General features: G+C 49.5%; 4 protein-coding genes across 8 annotated transcripts in view; 2 read left to right on the top strand and 2 right to left on the bottom strand.

The window, feature by feature from the left end:
* Positions 1-20,441, bottom strand: part of LOC106810112 — a 26,538-nt gene extending 6,097 nt beyond the window's left edge. Inside the window, exons 1-12 of the mRNA XM_014813387.1 lie at positions 20,417-20,441; positions 16,311-16,588; positions 15,723-15,900; positions 10,658-10,834; positions 9,968-10,074; positions 9,308-9,425; positions 5,814-5,960; positions 5,243-5,322; positions 4,226-4,447; positions 1,172-1,429; positions 685-865; positions 5-120 (exon numbers count right to left, since the gene is read on the bottom strand). Coding sequence (XP_014668873.1) covers positions 5-120; positions 685-865; positions 1,172-1,429; positions 4,226-4,447; positions 5,243-5,322; positions 5,814-5,960; positions 9,308-9,425; positions 9,968-10,074; positions 10,658-10,834; positions 15,723-15,900; positions 16,311-16,588; positions 20,417-20,441 — 1,887 coding nt within the window. The remainder of the gene's footprint in view (positions 1-4; positions 121-684; positions 866-1,171; positions 1,430-4,225; positions 4,448-5,242; positions 5,323-5,813; positions 5,961-9,307; positions 9,426-9,967; positions 10,075-10,657; positions 10,835-15,722; positions 15,901-16,310; positions 16,589-20,416) is intronic.
* On the top strand, positions 6,430-9,389 carry LOC106810128 (centromere protein V-like). Of its 5 annotated transcripts, XM_014813406.1 has the most exons (3): positions 6,539-6,561; positions 6,704-6,715; positions 7,386-9,389. In XM_014813406.1, exon 3 carries the CDS (start codon positions 7,894-7,896, stop codon positions 8,584-8,586), a length of 693 nt encoding a protein of 230 aa, XP_014668892.1. In that variant the 5' UTR covers positions 6,539-6,561; positions 6,704-6,715; positions 7,386-7,893; the 3' UTR covers positions 8,587-9,389. The 5 variants fall into 5 exon arrangements, with proteins under 5 accessions (XP_014668890.1, XP_014668893.1, XP_014668892.1 ...); XM_014813404.1 differs by lacking the exons at positions 6,539-6,561; positions 6,704-6,715 and adding an exon at positions 6,430-6,449; XM_014813407.1 differs by lacking the exons at positions 6,539-6,561; positions 6,704-6,715 and adding an exon at positions 6,474-6,523.
* Positions 12,256-15,005, top strand: LOC106810129 (heterogeneous nuclear ribonucleoprotein A3 homolog 2-like). The gene is made up of 4 exons (XM_014813409.1): positions 12,256-12,366; positions 13,119-13,217; positions 13,675-13,825; positions 14,054-15,005. Exons 1-4 carry the CDS (start codon positions 12,325-12,327, stop codon positions 14,218-14,220), a joined length of 459 nt encoding a protein of 152 aa, XP_014668895.1. The 5' UTR covers positions 12,256-12,324; the 3' UTR covers positions 14,221-15,005.
* Positions 20,437-23,623, bottom strand: part of LOC106810111 — a 19,338-nt gene continuing 16,151 nt past the window's right edge. The window contains exons 9-12 of the mRNA XM_014813386.1: positions 22,921-23,050; positions 22,363-22,574; positions 21,676-21,868; positions 20,437-20,564 (exon numbers count right to left, since the gene is read on the bottom strand). Of these exons, the coding sequence (XP_014668872.1) occupies positions 20,521-20,564; positions 21,676-21,868; positions 22,363-22,574; positions 22,921-23,050 (579 nt within the window). The 3' untranslated portion in view covers positions 20,437-20,520. The remainder of the gene's footprint in view (positions 20,565-21,675; positions 21,869-22,362; positions 22,575-22,920; positions 23,051-23,623) is intronic.

The following is a 23,623-nucleotide window of genomic DNA, read 5'->3' as shown; positions in this document are numbered from 1 at the left end:
TGGCGTCCTCTGTCTGCTCGGCGACGCCCGCGCGTGACATCTCAGCCGTCGCTCTGCAGCAGACGCCGTCCGGGAAGAAAAGACGCACGGCCGTCGTCGCTGACGCGTAGCTGTCGGGAGCTGTAGCGACGGCGAGCGAGAAAGAGAGACAGAGACAGACGGTGAAGTACAGCGAGAAGGTTGCCTATGCTGCGTGGTAACTGTGGTGTGCAATCAGTAATGTGCGCGCATGCGCGTGCCATGCAGTGTAGTTTCACGCCGGTGCGCGCTACGTCTGCGTTGTACCATGTGTGCACGTCGGCGTGACTGCGTCATGCGTACGTGCTAGTTATGCGATGGTGTTGTCATTGTTGCTGCTTGTTGTTGTCGGTGTTGTTATTGTTGCTGTTCGTTGCTATTGGTGTTGTTTGTTGTTGTTGGTGTTGTTTTTAGTATTGTATGTGTATGTGCGTGCGTATATGTGCATGTCTGCCTGTTTGCATGAGTGTGTGTGTGTGTGTGCGTGTGGGTGCGAGTATGCATACCTGAGTGCGTGTGCACGCACGTGCATGCAAGTGTGCGTTTGCACGTGTGTGCGCGTGTGCATCTGTGCAAGTGTGTGCATGTGTGCAAGTGTGTGCGTGCGTACGCGTGTACGTGTGTGAGTGCGAGCGTGTGCGCATTCATGTGGGTTTGCACACTCACCATAGAAGGCATTGGCGACGCTGTCCTTGCCGTACAGGGAGCGCCAGAAGCAGGGGCTATAGGTGCGTGCTCGCGCCGGGTCCGTCGGCCCCACGAGGTCGAGCATCTTCTTTACGGCATTGACGCGCTGCACTGCAAGCGCGAGACAAGGCCCCGAAGCCAGATGCTGCAGATGCTGCTCCTGTAACCATGGATACAATGATCGTTAACGAGCAACGCATCGTTAACTACAATGGCTGCAGCTCCTGTAACCGCAGACACAGTGCTCATTAACGAGCAATGCATCGTTAACTACAGTGGCGGCAGCTTCTGTAACCGCGGACACAGTGCTCATTAACGAGCAATGCATCGTTAACTACAGTGGCTGCAGCTTCTGTAACCGCGGACACAGCGCTCATTAACGAGCAATGCATCGTTAACTACAGTGGCTGCAGCTCCTGTAACCGCGGGCACAGCGCTCGTTAACGAGCAGCATCGCTGTACTCACGTGTGAGACGTCACGCGGTGATATCGCGTCGGCGAGTGCCGGCGGCAGCATCTCCAGCCGCAGCGCGACGACGGTGAAGCCACTGAGGCTGAGCTTGCGCAGCAGTCTGCCCGCGTGTCTCTCAGCGACGCCTGGCTTCAGCACGAGCAGAGACGTCGCGGCGACGGGCGGCACGAGCATCGACGCCAGCACGTGCTCCTCTCCCGCTGCCGACACCGCGTCGCCGCACGGCTCCCGCCCGCTGCTCGGCGGCGCCACCTGTAGGAACGGAAGATTACAGTGTTCTCTAATAAATCTCATAATAACAGATACTTACAGATAATTATTATAGGTAATTACAGATAATTATTATAGGTAACTATCAGATATTATTATAGTGTAGTTACAGAATAATTATTATTCGGTATTACAGATAATTATTATAGGTATTACAGCATAAGTTAATTATAGTATATTAGCAAATTATTATTATAGGTAATACAAATAATTATTATAGGTAATATACGATAATTATTATAGGTAATTACAGAATAATTATTATAGGTTAATTAACAAATAATTATTATAAGGTAATTACAAATAATTATTATAGTAAAATTACAGATAATTATTATAGGTAGATGTAGCAAATAAAGTTATTATAGGTAAATTACCAAGGATAATTATTATAGGTAATTAGCAGATAATTATTATAGGTGAAGTTACAAATAATATATTATATGGTAATTACAAATAATTAATTATATTTGTAATTACAGATAATTATTATAGGTAATTAGCAAGATAATTAAACAGATTAATTATTAGTAGGTAATTAGCAGAGTCGTACTCGTGAAGGATATTTGGCCGGTGTGTCGCGATGCCATCCCTCATGTGTCTAAGGAGTAGCTGACGTTCTCGCTAGTGTCAGGAGTTCTCGGGCCAGGAGGCGGGCTGGGGTTATTAGAGGACTGTCCGCACAATTTAAAATACCCACAATGCAACGCGCGCCGCGGCCATAGACGCGTTCCAGTTTTAAACCAGTTCAAGGCATGGTACAAGACATTGAGCAACGGCACGCTTCTGCATTTTATTCGCCTATTAAGAAATCACATCAACACCGCTTCAACGCCGCTCTCCTGCGGTGTTGTCAACTGGCAGCAGATCGGTATCAGAGAGAGCCACACCAGGCTTTTTTAGGCTGCCTAGCGTGATCACAACACAGAGGTAAAAGTGACGAGAGACGCCAGGCGGTACGCACAGACGCTTGAGCAATTTTCAATAAAAAAGCGATGGCGAATATAAAATCACGGAAATGTATTTTAGCTAGCCAATGTCTTAAAGTTCTCTACTGCTCTTTCGCCTAGGTATTGCCGATTAATTTACCCTGTAAATGCCGGTCAAAATGCTCCTCTGCAACACAACAGGTAGCACCGCCGCAACTGCGCGACGGGCCGGCTACAACATTACCACTTATATACATATATCGCGCGCACCCAGTAGGCAGCTGTTGTTGAAGTGGGGGTGGTGATTAACTCTACACGTGCAGCATACTCTACATTAAAATATCACGAGGCAAGCATGTGAACAGAATTCGCCAAGCCCGGCTTTACAATGTACAGTGTGCTGACATGATGCCTGTCCCATATTCCTCTGCAATCGTGACGCCATGCACGGATAGCGAGATGAGTATAATCAGAGACATTCTCCGGAGTGCATAAAATGTGCTCGGATTAAACGTAGATGGACTGCTCAGCTGTTTCACATGAAATAGATGTGACTGATACACGCAGCTAACGACACCGCAGAACAGTGCGATCGTAGGCATCCAGGGCTTTTGTGGTCATGAAAGTCTTGAGAGTATAAAAATGTCTCGGCTAGAATGCTAGGTAGTCAATTCAAACGAGATCCAATAAGTTACGTGATGGGCACAAGTTTGGTGCCTCGCTCCATCTCGTAACGAGTGTCGCGAATTCCCAATCACGCAATTTTTCGAGATAGCGCGTGCTTTGGCTAGCGTGTCTAGTGAATCAAAGTACTGTCCATACTACGTACACTTCAGACAGTTGTAATATTCAATCATACACCAGTTGCATAGAAAAGCTGCGTTTTTTATAGCTAGTATGGCAGTAAATATCGTGAAATTTCTGAAGCACGATCGCGTTGATGTAAAACAAACATCAAGTCCATGAAACATATGTGCCTCGTGAAATAAATCGCAGACGGCTAAAAACCCTGCAAGCGGCCGCTGCAAAAGCCGGACGCTGTGTAAACTCATTGAAACTCTAGGCGCGAGCACCCCAACTCAACGCTGATAAATGCGCTTTTACCTGCCTGCACCACTGTGCATATAGGTAACACGTGTTCGGCATTCTGGAAACGGCAATAATGGCCGGCGGCCACGAGATGTAGGTAAATTAATTGCTATTTTTAGTGCAAGTCGCGGAACCCTCTATATGCCGTGCCAACGTTGCTACATTGGCGCCATCTGCAGGGATGGAATGTTACGATGTCGTCTCTGTCACGGAGGCAGCGTACCTTGCTACTGACCGCGTGTGGTGTGACAGGCGTAACCTTGCTACTGACCGCGTGCTGGTTGTGAGGAGGCAAGGTCCCTGGCTACAGTGACCGTGTGCTGGTATGTAGGAGGCAGCGTAAGCCTTGCTACTGACCGTGTGCGGTGTGAGGGAGGCAGCGTACCTTGCTACTGACCGCGTGCTGGTATGCACCAGCGTACCTTTGCTATCTGACCGCGTTCTGGTGTGACAGCGTACCATTGCCTACTGACCCGCTGCGGCCGGTGGTGAGGGAGGCAGCGTACCATGCTACGACGGCAGTGTGCCGGTGTGAGGGAGCAGCGTACCTTGCTACTCGACCGGCGTGCTGGCTGTGAGGGAGGGCAGCGTACCTTGCTATTTTTTCTGACCGCGTGCGCGGTGTGAGGGAGCAGCGTACAACCTTGCTACTGACCGCGTGCTGGTGTGAGGGAGGCAGCGTACCTTGCTACTGACCGCGTGCTGGTGTGAGGGAGGCAGCGTACCTTGCTACTGACCGTGTGCCGGTGTGACAGCGTACCTTGCTACTGACCGCGTGCTGGTGTGAGGGAGGCAGCAGCTTCAGCAGGTCGTTGGCACTGCTGTCTGGGAACAGCTCGTTGTCGTAGAAGAAGCCGCGCAGCTGCCGGTAGGCGACGGCCGGTGACGGCGACACGTAGTAGACGTCGTCGGTCGCGAGGCTGCGCAGCAGGCAGGTGTACGCGTCCAAGTCCTCGCGACACGCGGCAGCGACCGCCGGCCCCTCAACACACACACACACGTCGACACCAACATACACACACACATTACACACTCATACACACCATACACGTCAGCGGTGGTGTCGGGGGGGGCAGCAGGTAGGTGTACCCATCCAACCTCGCACGGCGGCACGACCGCCTGGCCCTCAACACAACACACATACACACACCAGCATACAGTCAACAGCACAGTACACACACACACACATACACGTCAGCGGTGGTGGTCGGGGGGGGGGGCAGCAGGCAGTGTACGCGTCCAAGCTCGCATGCTAGCATGACCGCCGGCCGCTGCAACACACACACACACACACACAATACATGTACACACACACATGTACACACACACAACACAACACGTCAGCGGTGGTGGTCGGGGGGGGGGGCAGCAGGTAGGTGTACGCATCCAAGCCTCGCACGGCGAGCGCACGACCGCTGGCCCTGCAACCACCACACACACACCACATACATGTACACACCACAGTGTACACACACACCACTTACACGTCACGGTGGTGGTCGGGGGGGGGGCAAAGCAGGCGGTTGTACGCGTCCAAGCCTCGCATGGCTAGCATGACCGCCGGCCCTGCAACACACACACACACACACATACATGTACACACACACATGTACACACACACACACATACACGTCAGCGGTGGTGGTCGGGGGGGGGGGGCAGCAGGCAGGTGTACGCGTCCAAAGCCTCGCACGGCGAGCAACGACCGCCGCCTGCAAACACACACACCACACACACATACATGTAACACAACACATGTACACACACACACACATACACTGTCAGCGTGTGGTCGGGGGGGGGGCAGCAGGCAGGTGTACGCGTCCAAGCCTCGCACGGCGAGCACGACCGCCGGCCCTGCAACACACACACACACACATACTTGTACACACACACATGTACACACACACACAACATACACGTCAGCGGTGGTGGTCGGGGGGGGGGCAGCAGGCAGGTGTACGCGTCCAAGCCTTGCACGGCAAGCATGACCACCGGCCCTGCAAACACACACACACACACACACACACACACATACATGCATGTACACACACACACACATACATACATGTACACACACACACACATACATACACGCAGCGTGTGTGAGGAGGGATGAGTGGGGAGGGGGGGGGGTTACACACAGGTCAGTGATGGGAGGGGGGAAGCATGGCAGACATACGAGTCATGTCGAGCACCAGTAATACTAAAACGCCTATCCAGTGTGTTCCCGGTGATAATAAACAGCCATAAACAAATTTCCTGTAGCCAACGACTAAACGACTATATCCCGATTGATGGACTGAATCACGATTAATCGACTCCGCACTCTCTGCGCGGCGACTCACCGGCCTGCGTGAGATGGGTGATGCTCGCCCGCCAGGTGGCGTCACCGGGCTCGGCTCGCGTGATGGCGGCCGCCTGCTGGTGGCTGAGCGAGGGCAGCCATTTCAAGCCGATCAGCTCAAAGCCGTGTGTTCCTGACGTCAGTGAGGCTGTAGGGAGAGAACCATCTACGCTGAACCGACACGAGTGAACATGGGGGCCGAGCTGGTGTATAATACTGTAATAATAATAACAATCTATAATAAAATATAAATAATAATGTAAACAACTGATGCAATCCTAACCCATAGTACTCTGGTTACGTCCCGAGTTTTTGTTTGCACCAAGGGAGAGATTTGGACCCTTTTAGCGTTACTAGATGGCACTACCTAACCTAGATGAGCATTTCAGCCCCACCTGTGATGCACTCTACTGTAAGTGCGCGTACATGCACCTGAGACCGCTGTCCACAGGCACTTGAAGCATATCAACTGTAAGCGCACGGCGCCGCCATTGCGCGTACACTAATACATATAAGAGGGTATACACTCAATATTAAGAGGGTATACACTCAATATATATGTATTAGTGTACGCGCAATGGCGGCGCCGTGCGCTTACAGTTGATATGCTTCAAGTGCCTGTGCCGCTGTCGCCTGGGTAAGCGCATTGTTACCTGATACTGATATACGAGCAGGCGAACACAAAACGCACGCACGACTGACGCTGAAATGGTCGTTGTCGTATAGGGTACTACATATATGTACCCGAGGTAACTATCTGATATGGTTAGGGTTAGGGTTAGGGAGTAGGCGTAGGCGGCTCCCTATACTAGCATTATATTACATTTATGTATACATATATGTACCTCGGGTACATATATGTACTACCCTATACGACAACGACCCCTTCAGCACGACTGACTGGTGAGTTTTGACTAGGTCACCCTCATTTAGCTCTGATTAGTTACTAGGTGTCATTTGCGCGGGGTCAGCAAACACGCATCAGAGTCGTGTGATTGTTTAGCATGTTGACATAGCGAGGGACCCTTCCTACCATACCCGGGGTCACACGTACTGCTATTACACAGCGTGTGTACGTTTCAGCTTAGGAATTCGCTATTGTGTGGCCCGGAACCGATTCGCGAGGGGAATTTTCTGTCACAACTCGGGCACGCGACCAGGGCTAGACTAGTCAAGGCCACGCGAACTTTGCTTGTAATGCTGTATGTGTGTGTGTGTGTGTGGGTGTGTTGTGACTAAAACTGTAATAGCTGCACGAGATAAAGGTCAATCTATGTTCTAGCATGCACGTTATAGTAATCTGTATAGCTAATATGATATAGCACGCCACCCGTTTAGAGTACTGTCACGTCAACGGTGAATTTAGGTAAAGGCCTGCGTATTATCATGAACATAGCTATACAAACCTATACACACTCGCACATGCACGCACGCACACACACACATTAAGTATCTAAACCTATAACATATAACGTATAGATATGATGAAGTTACTTCTCAACCAACATTTCTGCACTGATCTAAACTTTAAGATGTGAGTTCCATTTGCAAGTATGTTTGTCTACTTTTGTAGCGCCTCTACTCATCTACTGTGACATCATCTTACAAAACCGAGTGAAAAGTCCCAACACTACACCGTGGAATTTCTCACAAGAAGGCAGGTAAAATCCCACCTCATATAACAACACTGGTGAATTATTCGAAAACCAGGAGCAAAAGTCCTACGTGAAACCAAAGAATTCTTCACAAGAAGGCAGGCAAACACATCACATGAAATCGACATCACGCGAAAAACCAGGCGGACACACTGAAGAGGCACACATTCCCTGCATCCCCGGCTGACATAAAACCGTGGAATTCATCACGGAAAGGCAGGTAAAGCCACTCACAGCACACATCATCGGCACCACAACCTTGTCACTACATCCTGTGTATGACACAGCCTGTATAAGAACCGACCAGTATAAGAACATAACGTAACTCAAAAACCCGGGCGGACAATCCCCAACCCCAAGAAGACAACCCTCGAAAACAGGGTCCCTCGGCGACCGAGCGCATCGAAGCCTCGCCGCGAAAACAAGATGGCCGACGATGGCGACGTGCTGCACACGGGCGGCTGCCACTGCGGCGCCGTGCGCTTCGAGGTGTGGGCGCCGCCGACGCTGCGCGCGATACGCTGCAACTGCAGCGTCTGCACGAAGAAGCAAAACTGGCACTTTGTCGTCGCCGCGCGCAAGTTCCGTCTGCTCGCGGGCGAGGCGTCGTTGCACGAGTACAGGTTCGGCACGCGAGCGGCGCGCCACACGTTCTGCGGTGTGTGCGGCGTGCAGAGCTTCTACACGCCGCGCTCGAACCCGGACGGACGCGGCATCGCGCCACACTGCCTCGACCCGGGAACCGTCGTCGCCGTCACGTGGGAGCTGTTCGACGGCCGACGCTGGGAGCAGGCGATGCGGGAGAGACCCGAACTACGCGAGAGGTCGCGAGACGGCCCAAAGGTCGAGGAAAGGTCGGCGGGCGGCCTGAAGGTCGAGGAAAGGTCGGAGGGAGGCCCGGAGGTCGAGGAAAGGTCGGAGGGATGTCCGGAGGTCGAGGAAAGGTCGACGGGTGGCCCGGAGATCGAGGAAAGGTCGGCAGGCAGCCTGGAGGTCGAGGAAAGGTCGGAGGGAGGCCCGGAGGCCGAGGAAAGGTCGGAGGGTAGCCCAGAGGTCGAGGAAAGTTCAGTGGATGGCCCTGACATTAAAGAAAGGTCGACAGGCGGTTCTGAAGTCTGAGATTGATCGATCGATGGGTGGGCAGGCTGGACGACCAGACATGAACAACTAGTCGGTGAGAGGGCATGACGCATGACTGAGAGAGATGCTTGGCACGTGCTGCTACCTAGGCAGACGGAGATCAAGACTACACAGTGGGTTACGCAGGGGAATGCTCTATGGGGACTGTGGCACGATATGATATTTATTCATGACAAGTGTATCCCGTCATCGCGCATTATCACGCAACACGACATCGAAATCTAACCCATAGACCTTAATGCACATGTTCTATAAAAAGACATGTATTCCAATTTTTGTCTTCCAATTTTTCAAAGTTTTGTCACCATTTGACAATGTTAGGAGATTCGTGGGGATGGTTTACTCACAATAAACATTTACTGTAGGAGATTAACGTATTTATTAGTCACTATCTTGCCTACTTTGATTGACATTCAGAGGTATGTTTACGTTTAATTATACGATGGTACAAAATTGTGACATAGCAATATAGATACATCCTAAGTTAATGCTTCTTTTCCATCGTCATAGATCGAACTTCATATATAGTAACTCATGCACTTGCACGCACGCACGCACACACACACACACATGTTCACGTAGTATATAAACTTACACGCATACAATCTCTCACAAACATAAGCTCTGTCACACGTGAACACGCATGGCTAGGCCCTCTATATTAACACACACACATACACATATATACATAAAGACTTACTCATGATGTGTCCAGCTTTCTGTATCACAGAGTATCCAACGAGTGTTATCACAGCTATCTGACATAGTTCTGGGTGACTATACACATGCGGTTGCGACAACTCCAAATAGTCGGGAACCTAAAAAAAATCACTTTTTTCATGCGTGCAGCATTTAATATTTACCTTAATGTGGGTCGAGCATGCAATGCAATTTAATTTTAATAGTTGGTTTCAAAATTAGAACCCATTTAACACTGAGATAACGTTTAACAGTATAATAGTGTTTGATTAAATAACGCGATATTGTAATTTACTTTGAATTAATTAAAGAGATTGTGTATACACATATATACATATATACATATATACCGCTGTGGTACACAGTTCTTACTCGTATGTTTCAATATTGTCTTTATACTAGCACGACACACTCCAAGCAATAGAACACTCGAAAACAGGAGCAATCACGCGCATTTCTAAATAAAGGACCGGTAGTTATAGTTTAACAATACACTGTAAAAAACTAGACTAAGCTAACCAAACAGTAGCTCTACCTATGTAGTTCTTCACTGCGCGTCATGTTAGCACTAGATAGGGCTATGGGTCTACATGATTAAGAGCTAACCAAACACTGGGAGGGAAAATAGGGTGTCAGCCGGCTGGGCAGCCAGGGTGCGTACTTTGAAGAAGTGTCCACCGAGGGTCTGTACGGTAGAAGTGGCGTATTGCACAAGGTGCAGGCACTGACGCGTCGTCACCGGCTCAGACTGTGCCATCCTCATGTCATCTGTAATGGCAAGAAACGGCAGTGAAGCTTGGCGACAGTCTATTGATAGGTAGAACATAGATATCATATAGTACCTAATGTATGTATGGTATTATGATACTATAATATATAACATTGTGTATTATGGAACATCTATTCTTTGAAACAACGAACAATACTGCCTAAAGTCGACATTAGTCTATAAGAACGGCAACATCTTAGTCCTCTTAGAGAAGAAAAATCAAGTATGGCCATACGAAACATCAGTTGTTCCTAGCTGCTGCTAAGTTAGTTAAGTTAAAGTTTCTCTCCATGAATCACTCCTCCTACCACACTTCGACTGTTGTACACATGCCTTCACACGCACGCACGACAAATCTAAAATTCTAACCACGACAATAAACATGAAGATTTATGACATAGTAGTTGTCAGCCCTTGGTGACACTGCGTGCATAACATCGCGAAACTCGCGAGCACTGTCACAGAAACGAAAACGCGTCGTAACCGCCGAATCCCCATGCACGACGCCGATCCAGAAAGACAAACGACGAAAGAACAAACAGGAAAGAAGCGGAGGAAAGCGGGGGATGCAACGTGACTTACTGAGAGCGGCTGTGATCGCAAGGTTACACATGCAGATCTGCGCGAGCGGGTGCATGTGAAACACGGCATTCTCCTTGTAGAGTACGAGCGCGAGACAGGGTAGAGTGTTCAGCGTGCCCGACATCGGCTCGTGGTAGGTCTGCGGCACGAACCAACGACAGTCCGACTTCTGCACACCTGTGTAATGAGAAACGACATGTGTATGAGGAATCAATTACGTATCATGCGAATAGAAGCTACATTATAAGCATTGGGCATGCAGTCACGACATGCGGTCTTCGAATTAAGCCGGGCGTCCGACGCCCGAGACGTGTAGAAATCTCGGCGGGCATGTAAACATTGCAAGCTCACCTGCCCGACGGGCTTCTGCTTTAAAAATGCATTTCTAAAATATCATGAAACTGGCCATTAACTAAAGGTTAAATATGCTCAAAAATTAACTAAATTTTCCTGCAAAATATATGGGCAACTAGAATGTCATTCGGGCATGTACATTTCACAGAATACTTGCCCGAAGGGCAATTAAGTGGTTTAAAATGTTTTTCGTGAAGACAGTGACATGGGCGAAACAAAAATTATATACTATTACTCCCTAGAAACAAGGTGTTAGCTTGCATGTGCGTGCGTGTGATATATGTAATTGCGCGTGCATTTATGTGCATACATTTCACACAGTGTAGGTTGTGGATAAGTAAGTCAGTTACATGTGCGTGAGTTGGACTGAAATTAATCTGTAAATTTTGCTGCTGATATACTTGACTTACTGTCTACTGAGAAAAGACTGAACATTACTATTTATCTAAACTTTTTATAAGCAACGTTTGCGGATAATTAGGCGTCATCGAATTTCGGCCAAATTACGTGAAAATAATGAAGCACCCGCCACGCTACTAACCTTACTCTAACAGAATACTACTAGTATTGTAGAAGCAATTCTCGCGCATCTATGCTAAGTTCACTCAGTCGCCGAGAGATCAAACAGCAAAATCAATTATGTGCCAACGCAAATTACACAGTGATTACCCCCCTCCCCCCACATAACAGCCGCCATTTGTATATTTTATTTACCGATCGACGAAATTAGCGCAACATTACGAGGTAAAGTGACCAAGCGAACGGTAGTTAGCGGTTTTACCGGTGCAAGACAAAGCGAATCCATCGCTCCACCACCTGAATACGGCTGCCCAACACCGTGACGCGCGCGCGCGGGTCGCTTGGTGCGCGGGGGGAAGCAGAACATCCAGTGACAACCCGCACGCCGCGATTAATTGTGTTTGCGGAGAAATTACGCCAAAACCCACGCGCCCCGAGCGCCGCCGCAGGCGATGTGTGTCAGCGGGCCGGTGAGGTCACCTCTCCCTCCCCCCACGCACGCACCCCCTCCCCCCATCCCCCGCGGGGGAGGGACGTCGGAAGCGGGGCGTGGGGAGCCGAAAAAAAGGAAAGTGACGGCTCGGCGACGATCGCCGTGCGGTCACGTGACGCGCGCCGACGGCGGCGTGGCGGAGTCGTTAAACGGCAGGCGATTAGAGGGAGGGTCACCGACACGTGCTGCGCACCTATATAAACGCCGCCGCTCGCTCATCAGCATCGTCAGTGTCATCGGCAGCAGCAGTTGCAGCAGCATCCGACGCCACCAGCATTTCAGCAGCGCACCGAGAGACAGCATGAATCAGTTAACGGTTATCAGCCTCGTCCTCTCCGCTTTCGTAAGTACGCGCAGCCGCTCGTCATCGTAACAGAAACCCATTGTAAACGCACGCACGCAGGCACGCGCACAGAGGTACGTGCTGTGTGACAGTATTTATGCGCACAAAATCATTGTGGGGTAGAGCTGACAGAAGGACGAACTGAATCTAGAGCTGCTAGGCAATTGTTTGCGTAGTCGCGCGTGCGCGTGCGTGCGTGCGTGCGTGAGTGCGTGTGTGTGATGTCGGGTTGAAATGAAACAGCGTTCTACTTGGTGCAACGTGTTGCGTGTGCATAAATATCAGCACGCAACGGATTGCTGCACGTATACGCTGGCCACGTTTCAACCTTCCAGCGCATGCTGACGGGGCGTGTGAGCCGCCGCAACACGTCATGTTCTGGCTGCACCCGCACAACGCTCACCACACGCTCAAGCCCGCCGCACACGCTGTGGAACGCACTGTGCCATCGTCCACGTGTGGGACGATGGCGCAGCGCGTTCCACAGCGTGTGCGGCGGGCTTTAGAGAGGTTGCCTCATGCGCACTTGACTTTAGCGTCGTGACTTTAGTAGACCACTCCACGTGCAAAACTCGCGTATATACCTGCGATTCTAAATTCGCGACATACTCGTTTCCGACGACGTGCTCTTGATTTAACGCCGCGATGTAGTCGCTCCTCGAGCGAAAACCGATACAAACGCAATTATTTACGCAAATTATATCGACCTGCGCGCTCGACTCATTGCCACGCATATCTGTACACGCTTTCAGGTGGCGGCCGCGTGGGCTGGCGGAGGATACGGGTACGGCCGCGGCCGCAGCAGCCACGGAGGCCAAGAGGGAGGTGCATCGGACTGGGCTGGCTACGGGGTACGTACGGCGCTCCTCTCTAGATTCCTAGTCAGGCTCGATTATCATCGACACGATATTGAATTCAACTGACCTATCCGTCTGGGCGAGATAACCAGCCTGCCCCTTACAAGTTGCTAGGTTGATCAAGCTAAGATCAGTTTACAGGTGTAGCACGAATACACGTCAAATTTCCAACTGGTATTTTGTTGCTAGGCATTCTTTTAGCAAGTCTATCACTACAACGATGTACTATAACTGTGTTAATCACGCGTTATTGACGTGGATAGGTAAATTGAATTCGGAAATTCAAATGAGAATATATCAACTATCATTATCGTCAAAATGTCAATATATCATATTCAACACAATACGTAAATACAAAAAACGAAACACTATTTCGACGTCTTTCGTTAAACCGAGCTTGGAACGCGGGCACGAGACTCACGGTGACTGCTGTGTTTGCTGTGTGAAACAGGATGGCAACGACTACTACAAGTACGATCACAACCAGAAGCACAATAGCTACGGCGACAAGGCCGATTGGGGAGGCGCTGGTTCCATCTACTTGAAGGGAAAGGAGTCTAAGAACTGGGGAAAGGGAAAGTTCTACTTCAGCAAGGGAGATGGTAAGAGTTTTGACACTAGTACATCTAGAATTTCTTATACTGTGTGTATATATAAATTAAATAAATACATAAATAAATAAATATATATATATATATATATACACACACACATATATATATGCGTACATGTTTGTTCGTATCTTAACGATGAACTGCGATTCCGTTGACGGACCCCGTCGCTGCGGCAACCTGCTAATGTGCCATCCTCTCTCGCACTCTGTGCTCCAGGTAAGTACAACTACGACAACTGGCACGCGGACAAGGGTGGCAACAAGAAGTACAAGGACAACGGCCACAAGGCCAAGTACAACTCACAGGGTTGGTTCAAGGGCTACGGCGACTACAAGAGCTACAACAAGTACGGCAGCAACCACTACAACAAGTACACCCACTAGTTGGCTCCATCGCCGACCGCCCGGGCAACGTGGTGTATGATGCTCGTATAGGGAAGTCGATTCCTACCCGTGGTCGTAATAGTGGTTACGCGTGAGTGTGTTGTATTACACCCTTTGCTAGCGTCTATTTAAATACAGGTTACAAAGAACATAACACTATCATACACGTATCCAGTTATCTCTTTAATTGTACTGCCTTAACTATGTATAAGCCCATAGCCGGGAAAACGCGTACAGTGGATGTGCGCGAGTAACATCACAACTTACGAGGTTATTGCTGTATCGTAGCCGGCACTAACCAATCTCGTATATCTTACAATGTCTCTCTTTGAGTCTCTCTCCGATCTCTCTCTCTAGTCGAACACGCGGTTATATACCCACATTTGTAGACACGCTATTGTTTGTGGTCAACCGTTCTACGTTACTGTCTGTAATTGGCTACTTCTACCACTGTCTAGTCCAGCGTTATAACTTTACACCGCTGGCCAAAATAGAACAATAGCTTATTCATGTATATTTACTTCTCTGTCTTTCGACGGTATTACACTCGCTGTCGCTACAACCAGGCGACGATGACAAGGGAGGAGAGAAGGGAGGCTAGCAGGGCCGTATCACGCCATGCTGCTGACGATTGCAATATGTTTGATTTCCCAGTTTACTTCTGTTGTTGTTGTTGAATTTTTTTATTATTGATTAGCTAACGAGTTGCCAGACTGCTTGTCGACCTACGGGTTTGTTATTTTATTAAACGCAGAAATAAACTATTACTGTTTTCAAAATTACAATGTGGCTGTTTTATATCGACTTCATCAGGTTCTCCATGTGTTGTGAAATCAATTGTGTTCCCCGACTGGTTTTAATGCTTACAGCAGTGAAACAGCTCCACATATACATCAGTAATGTGCTATGAAATTAATAAACAGCAATTATAAATGATAAAAAATCATAAATAATAAAAATTATATTAATTTATTAAATGTATTATAATAATAATAATATGATAATAATGATAATAACAAAGAAATATTAATTAATTAATAATAATATCAAATACTCATTAACGTGACCATCATTGCGTAAGCACCATAACTATCACCACCAACACCATAAATCATGAACGACAACATAAATCGTCATTATCATCATCATCATTATTATTATCATTACTATTACGCAGTGGCTACGCGTTCGGTCATCCATTACAAAGCTCAGCACAGATTCCCAAATCTACGTCACGATTAGGCCATGCCCCCTTTCAAATCGTTGATTTTACTGGATTTACTATTGCTTCAAAAGTTAGAAATACACTTTTTTTTGATAAAATACCTAAAGGTAAGTATTATTATGGTAAAAACTTATTGTTTATTGTTTTTGACTGAAAAAAATATAGTTGGGTTCACATAAGAAATATCTGACCGGACGCGTAGCTTGGGAGCTGGGAGTCCGGGTAAACCGGACGCGTAGCCACGGCCTTACTATTATGCAACAAGATGACGACCTACCTAATGCACTCAGCCTCTTCCCGGACAGGTGACCGCGCGCGAATCCCAGCCAGCTGGAAGCCAGACTCCGAGCAGTGTGCCAGCAGGTTGCCATAGCAAACTCGGCAAGATGGATGCGGCGACGATCACAGACGAGCGCTCTGCGTTGTCGCATCAATAGAAACCGTCCATGCGTATTCTGCATCAAAATAGACAAACACCGACTTAAAACTCAATCACTAAATAATACAGCATTTTAATTCATATATATGGTTACGCGTGCGTATTCCACAAGTTCCGATATTGTATCACAATTTACCAATTAAATATTTTTAAATTTTTTAAATATATTATAATTAATATTAAATATTAAAAATACAGATAACATCCTTAAAAAAATCAAATACACACGACATCAGAAAAAAAGCAATAAGAAATAACATGAAATCAGAAAAGTAACGTCAAAAAATGCAAAAAAAACAAACAACCCCGAGAATCATAAAAATAAAGAGGAAAATAAAATGCACATGCAGCCCCAGAAATGAAGCCACACAACGACGCTGAAATGCTACGGAAGCGCGCAGAGAGCTCCCGGACGAATCCACCCACCTTTACTGCGGCGCTCCCGACGCGCTTGTCGCCTGGAAGCTGCCGCTGTGTGGCACTCGGCCGCCGAACCATCGCGCGAGCTGAGCGGCGCACGGCCGCGCTGAGCGGCGGGTAGAAGACGATGGAGGTCGTTCGCCGGTGCGGCCCGCGTACGATGCGGAGATTGAGCGAACAGGTGATCCGTGCGCTTGGAAGGCGCGGGTCGAGCGGCGCGAGCAGACGGCAGTAACGCATCTTGGCGCGCCGCACCTCGCGCCGCCACCCGCCAGTCACGAAAGCTGCCGCGGCACAAACGTAAACACGTTATGGAACGTATTCACCCGGAGGCATTGTAATTTGCATATTGTGCGAATATTCAGGGGTTAATTAATGACGAGAATAATGACAAATAATGGCAATATTGCATTTACTTTATATTTAATAATTAATAATTATATATCATATATATAATTATAATACTTAATATAATATATATATATATATACGTATAATTATTTATTTATTTATAATATATTATATTATATATTACTGTAAGTTATTATTATGCAGGTGGTGCGATCTTAGAGCTAATCAAAACTGGATCTAGTTATGTCGCCAAATATATCACAAAGCTCCAATAGCATTACACTGTGCAAGAAAATCTGATTTAAAGCCACTATCACTCATGCACCCTCACTGTAATGTCGCCTGGCATGTTGCAATACATATGTTGCGTGTGTGCGTGCGTGCATATGTACGTGTGACGTATTGTGTAAAACATGTATGTGAACTCACCCTGTCGTTGACGAACGCCGGCAGTCCTTCGCTCGCAGCCAGCACCGGACACGCATAGACGAGCCGTTAGAGCCAGCAAACGTCGCATCACTGATCGTAGGAGGTTCGAAAAGCAGTGATGTACGGCCTAGTAGTCCGTGTACATCTGTGAGGAACAAAGCAGAGGCGTCCACATCACAACACACATGTCAGCACACGCAACGGGCCAGCCGCCACGCAGCGCAACACGCCAACGACACGCACACGCCACAACGCACACGGCGGGCAAACACGCACCTACGCACACGCATAGCACCGCACACAGCACACGCCAAGCCGCCACCAACACCGCACGAACGACTACACACAGGTAAACACCTTATAGAGGCAGAGTGTATAGCATAGATCCGTGAGGAACAAACACATATGACACACATCACACGCATCAAACGTCACACACACACACACGTCACTTAGTAAAAGCAGTCAGGTACAGTGTAAGCAGTACTACACGCCTCTGTGAGGAAACGAGCACAGGGGTCCCAGCGACGGGACCATCGCCTAGTTACCATCAACTAAAGAATCACTTAGAAACCAGAGGACGCGGCGTCAAGATGGTTGCGCAAAAGAATGCGTTGGTCCCCGACCCGCAGAGCGGTGTAGAAGCCGCGCACTTCCGCGTGTACTGGGCCGCACGCGACCGCGTGTGTTGTATCGTAGGATTTCGCTGCTGCCCCGCATCGAATTGCGCGCGGACGGCACGAAGGAGGCGGCGCACGAATCCGTATAGGCGGGAAGCGTAGACATCGGCGCAGTTTTCGTCACACCTACGACCGGCCTCGCTACGCGGGCATTTGCTGCTGCTGTCTTGCGTCGAGAGAGGTCTATGTCCCCCGGGGTACTGCGGACGTACCCTGGACTCCGTTAACCGGAACGTACCCTGGCCACTATTAAGTATGCCGGACCGTACCTCGCATTACTCCACTAAACGAGTCTAGGGAGTCGCCTAACCCTACTCCCAACCGACCCGAACCCTAACCTAATCTTAACCCTAACGCCTAATCCTAACGCCTTAACGATATTCAATAGTGACCAGCGTACGTTCGTCGTATACCGACCGTTACCCAGGGTACGTTCCGGCGAGTACCTCTGGAATAGACCTTAATGAGCGGCTTGCTTGACTTGTTGCACGCTGCCGGGCAGGGCGGTATGTTTGCTGCGCGGCTGCTTTGCCAGCCAGTATCTACAGATTGCTACGTTAAAAAACGGCGCCCGCACCACCGTGCCGCAGTATGTCTCATTCGCCCCAGCGAAAGTTTTGTTTCCCAAACGTGTATAACATAGCAAAGACATATACGCTCTTCTGATGGTTGCTCGATTTTCTTTGCCTTGACAAGAGATATCGAACGCCCATTTGTAAATGTTTGTTTGGGTTTAAGGACCGCTAGGATAAGTACTTTGTTGATGTATTTTCCATGAACAACATCTTTCCTATATATACATATAAGATCAACTATATATTCGCCAATTCTTCCTAGCGAAAGTGTCTTAAAATTTTTCTGCAATCTTAAGTTAATGAGGGTCTGGGCTCTCGTAATATACATACATACGTATGTTACACGCGCACTCATAGTGCGCTCGTCGCAGCGATAACGATAGGTACTACAGTACTCACTAGAGCACGAATGGGTTCGTTGCTGTAAGCAGGTACTATCATGTTATTGTTTACGATGGAGTTTTTAGGGTTATGTATTTTGTTAATATTAGTGTTATGTTAAAGGTTAGGGTTAGGGTAGAGTTTTAGGTTAGGGTAGGTAGTGTTAGGGTAGGGTACACTTCTGTAGTACAAGTCTGTAACACTTTGTGTATACATATATGTACCTCGGTACATACTCTGTAGTACCTGTTACGCCCCAAACGACCCCTCGAGCACTACTCAGAGGGCTACGACGGTACTATATAGTACTAGGCTATTACGACAGTACATAAGCTATACGTACTCGTACTGCGTTGACCAGTAGTATATTACTAGTACGGTAAAGTAGCGTAGTGTAGCCTAGTGTTTAACGCCTGAGGTCAGCTGAAAACGTAAATAAACTAAATCGGACCACGCAACGAACATAACAGAAATTCGAGCGAGCTATAAGTTAACTATAAATATAAGGCATAGAACCCTCTCATAAATTAAGATTAAGATGAAAATAAACATTTGGCACAAAGAATTGCAAATTATACAGTAATATATATGTTATAATAATGGAGTAAATATGTGTGTTTTCATGGAAAAGTACATCAGAAAATTATACTTATCTCGAGGTCATAAACCAAAACCAAATTTACAAACGGCGTTTGTTTCTCTGTTCTTGAAAGGAGTTTTTACTTCAAGTACAAAGCAAATCAGTCAAGAACGGCAGAATTTGGCGTAAATTCACTGCAATACCCATGTTTGTTTTAAAGAAAACATACTAAAAACACTTTAACACTCAACTTAGCAGAAAAGTTCGGAAAGTTTTTGGTAGATAATTGGGGGAATTTTGGCTACAAGTCATTGAGCTGACATCTTGCCAAAAACTCCAAGCAATCAAAAGGCGCCTAAATCCTTCCGTTTGGGCGAAAAACTATTTCGGGCCGCCGCCACGCCAGCGTAGGTGGTTCGCACGACGTGCCGTGCCAACGGGCAGCGGCTTGCTGAAAACATGGCACGTACGCAGCCAGGGCGCCGTAACGGCGGCATCGCATTTTCAGATTAGCAATGTAGGGCCGCCCCCCGCCCACGTGGGGGCGCGCGGTACGACACTTCGTAAAAAAGCCTATGTGATAGACAAAACTCTAGATACTGCGGATCGGGCAGGTAGTGCAGTCATGCGCGTAGCGGCCACGAGCAGAGCGCGTACATCGCTGATTGACAGCAATTTCTTGAGGTTTCTTGTAGGAGTCACTTAGCGTCTTAGCCATGAGCCGCCACCCCCCGCCAAAAAAGTTTAGGGGCCGTTGGAGATCGGCCTACTGCTGTCCATCGGCGAAATGTCGTCTGGATTTGCGCCCAGTTTTCCATGTAGTGCGTTTTCAGACCCACTGTCTCAGATATCTGTCTAAAGGGAACAAAGGGGCGGCGTAATCGCGTTGGGGCGCCGGCTCGCCGCGAGAATGTGGCGCATGCGCGCAAAAAACCGGGGCCGCAAGTCCCGTCTAGACAGAACAGAGTCCTGATGCAAGAAATACACACGTTAGCATGGCTAGCGAACTCAATATCACCATCACACAATAGGGGTATGCAAGTCCTGTGTGGCGGGTGATGCGTGCATATATGTATGTGTGTGGCTGTGCGTTCAGCGGTATATACGTAAGCTTACCTTTGGCGCTAATAGACGACCGCATTGTCGGTGTCGGCGTGTGGCGGCGCGACGTGTGCGGGGAGCAGCCCTGAACGTCGACCGTCTGCCAGAAGAAGCCAGGCTCAGCGCCAAACACGCGCCTCACCGCGTGCGGATCTGCGTTCACCTGCGTGCGTGCAACAAGAGCGTGCGTTAGTTACGCAACACCAGCCTTATGTTGCCCGTCCATCACTGCCTCCTCACACATACAGACACTCATGTAACACGCGCCGTACCGAGTGTGAGTCCACCTCGTATATACAAGCACGGTTGGTCTCGGTGCATAAACGCACTCTGCTGTTTACCTCCCTCTTCACTGCCACCCACCTCCAACTCACACTCCACTCCCCGCCACCCACACTCTACTGCCCCCGCCACCCACGCCCACTCCCGCCCAACCGCAGCCTCACCTCCCCCGCCACCAATTCTCACTCGCCCCTGCCACCCACTCCAACGTCCTGCACTCACGGCTCCACTCCCCGCTGCCACTCACCTCCACCCCCCTGGTACCCACCTCCACTCCCCCTCTCACTGCCAACTCCACCTCCACTCCCCCGCCACCCACCCTCCACTCCCCTGCCACTCACACGTCCACTCCTCCTGCTTCACACCTCCACTCCCACCCTCCTCACTGCACTCACACTCCACTCCCCCTGCCACTCACCTCCACGTCCCCCTGCACCCACTGCGCTCCACTCCCCCCTCCATCATTGCCACCCCAACCTCTACTCCCCTCCATCACGCTCCACTCCCCCCTGCTACCCACCTCCCACCCCGCCCTCTCATTGCCACTCACCTCACCCGCCTGCATCACACTCCACTCCCCCTGCCACTCACTCCACTCCCCTGCTACACGCTCCATCCCCCTGCCACCCACACTCCACTCCCCCGCTACCACCCCACTCCACCGCTCCTCACTGCCACCACCTCACTCCCTGCTACCCACCTCCACTCCCCCCTCCTCACTGCCACTCGCCTCCACTCCCCCCGCCACCACCTCCACGTGCCCCTGCCACATACCTTCACCCCCCCACCTCCACTCCCCTTTGCCCCCCCCTCCACTCCACATCCCCTGGCCACCCACCTCCACCCCCTGCCCCCACCATCCACTCCCCCTCCCCCCCGCACCCCGCCCCACCTCCACTCCCACCACAGTCCCCTCCACTCTCTGCCACCCCACCTCCACTCCCCCTCACTCCCACCTAACCCCCCCCCCCCCCGCCCGAGACGCCGCGTACCTGGATGAAGGTGGACAGAGGTTTCGAGGACACGGTGGGGTTGTCGCCCGCGTAGCAGTACTCGTCCTCGTCGTCGCCATCGCGACTTCATCGCGGCAGCGCGACTCGCGTCCACGGCGCCCGCGCTGTGCAGCGTGTTCGCCGACAGAAACTTGGCGATGGCGTGCTGGAACGGCGTCCGCATCTCGTCGCGCTGCGGGGACGAGACAGCGAGGCGGTTACCGTGGCGACCGACGGCAAAGCGGTTTACGAGGTACGACGGCGGGAACCGACACGGAAGCAGTTACTGTGGCGACCGACGGTAAAGCGGTTTACGAGGTACGACAACGGGAACCGACACGGAGGCGGTTACCGTGGTAACTGACGGCAAAGCGGCTACGAGCTACGACGGCGGTAACTAGCAAGAAGATGGTTACCGTGGCAACCGACAGTGAAGCGACTACAAAGCCAGGAACGTGGTAATTAAGGCATTCACAACATGCTCAAATTTTCACCAGGAATTCGCGCTGATCGTAAAAATTATCCCGGCAAAAATATATTAATTATAAAAAAATTAGATATAAAAAATCGAAAATCCGGCAATTGGTGGAGAATTCTCGCCCGCCTAACAAGAAGCCTGTTGACTTCAGACGACCGTAAACAAACATCGAATCGCCGCCGGCACCGCCGAGACGCAGCGCTACGCACCTTGTTGCGTCGGTGCTTCACCGGCGACACCTGGTAGCGGGCGTCGGGCACGGCGGCGATCGCGAGCTGCAGCTGACCGTTCATCCACAGCTGCTGCAGACCGATGACGCTGAACGGACACGCGGGCTCATCTGCCGCGTCCGCCGCGCCGCCGGGCGCTGGCACCAGGTGGAGCAGCCACGAGAGCAGGATCGGGAACGTGTACGTCAAACCTGCAGGCGAGGAATCGCACGGCATCATCGCAGGGCAGACGAGCACGAGCACTCGTTATAATTAGTCGCGAACACGTAAGAACGGACCGGCGATCTGCGATGCAACGCGGCTCGAGAATTTTCATCGATATCATCATGCAGGAGTCTTAAAGAGTTATTTGTAAAGAGCAATCGAAACAATGAAATTCTCATTAGTGAGTAGTATTAGCATATTGGTTGTCTCTGCCTGTCAGTATTGCTGACCTGCATCTTTCCTCGGGCACTCACAAACACGGTCAAAATTAATTCAGCGATTCAAAAATCGTGACTGAGAGTGTCGATTCGGGTTACGAAGTTGATCGGTCACCTGTGTCGATGGGCTTGCAGGTGCGATGTTCCGTGATCTGACCGCTGCTGGACATCAGCACGCTGACCAGCACCGTGTCAGGTGGCAGCACCTCCGGCAGCGGCCGCACGGCCGGTCGGTACGACTCCTCCTGTGTGAAGTCATGCAAAACACAAAACTAAGAACGGCACACGCACTGAACGCTTACACGCCCCAACGATCACGAGCTAGTAGTGTGTATACAAACGTCCAGGATTTGATTGCTAATGTTTTTGGAGCATTGCTTTAAGTAGGATATACGAGTGTGTTAGATAGGGTAGTTAGCAGGCACAGCCAATCTGTAACATACTTCTACAGAGCCAGAGAAAAACGAAATTCACTGACACCCTCACCCATCAAACCCTCACACACCTGTGCGCCTAATAGTAATAAGTGGTAATGTGCAGGCAAGGATGAAGGATTTTAATAAATTATAGCCTCAAGTAATACATGTGTGTGCGTGTGTGCGTGTGTTAGATATGGTAGTGTGGAGGGAAGAATGCAGGATTTGTAATCTCGGTGTAAATCAGTAATGAAAGTGTCAATGACACTGTAGCTCAATTTGGGTGTGATAGAAGAGGGAGGGGGAATATATAAATCAAGAGTATATGTGGGAGAACTCCCATTATATAGCATATCTCCCATTATATACTCTTGATAATGATATATGTATATATATATACAT

This window comes from Priapulus caudatus, unplaced genomic scaffold (genome assembly GCF_000485595.1).
Source record: "Priapulus caudatus unplaced genomic scaffold, Priapulus_caudatus-5.0.1 Scaffold411, whole genome shotgun sequence".
In the NCBI taxonomy this organism is placed as follows: Eukaryota; Metazoa; Priapulida; class Priapulimorpha; order Priapulimorphida; family Priapulidae; genus Priapulus; species Priapulus caudatus.
Note: the sequence above shows the minus strand (reverse complement) of the source record. Positions and strands in the feature narration are given on the sequence as shown.

Bases quoted from the DNA above. Each gene is read 5' to 3' on its own strand.
- LOC106810129 (XM_014813409.1), top strand. From the start codon at position 12,325: ATGAATCAGTTAACGGTTATCAGCCTCGTCCTCTCCGCTTTC. The intron at 12,367-13,118 runs GTAAGTACGCGC...ACACGCTTTCAG, and splicing joins GCCTCGTCCTCTCCGCTTTC to GTGGCGGCCGCGTGGGCTGG. The intron at 13,218-13,674 runs GTACGTACGGCG...TGTGTGAAACAG, and splicing joins CGGACTGGGCTGGCTACGGG to GATGGCAACGACTACTACAA.
- LOC106810128 (XM_014813404.1), top strand. From the start codon at position 7,894: ATGGCCGACGATGGCGACGTGCTGCACACGGGCGGCTGCCACTGCGGC.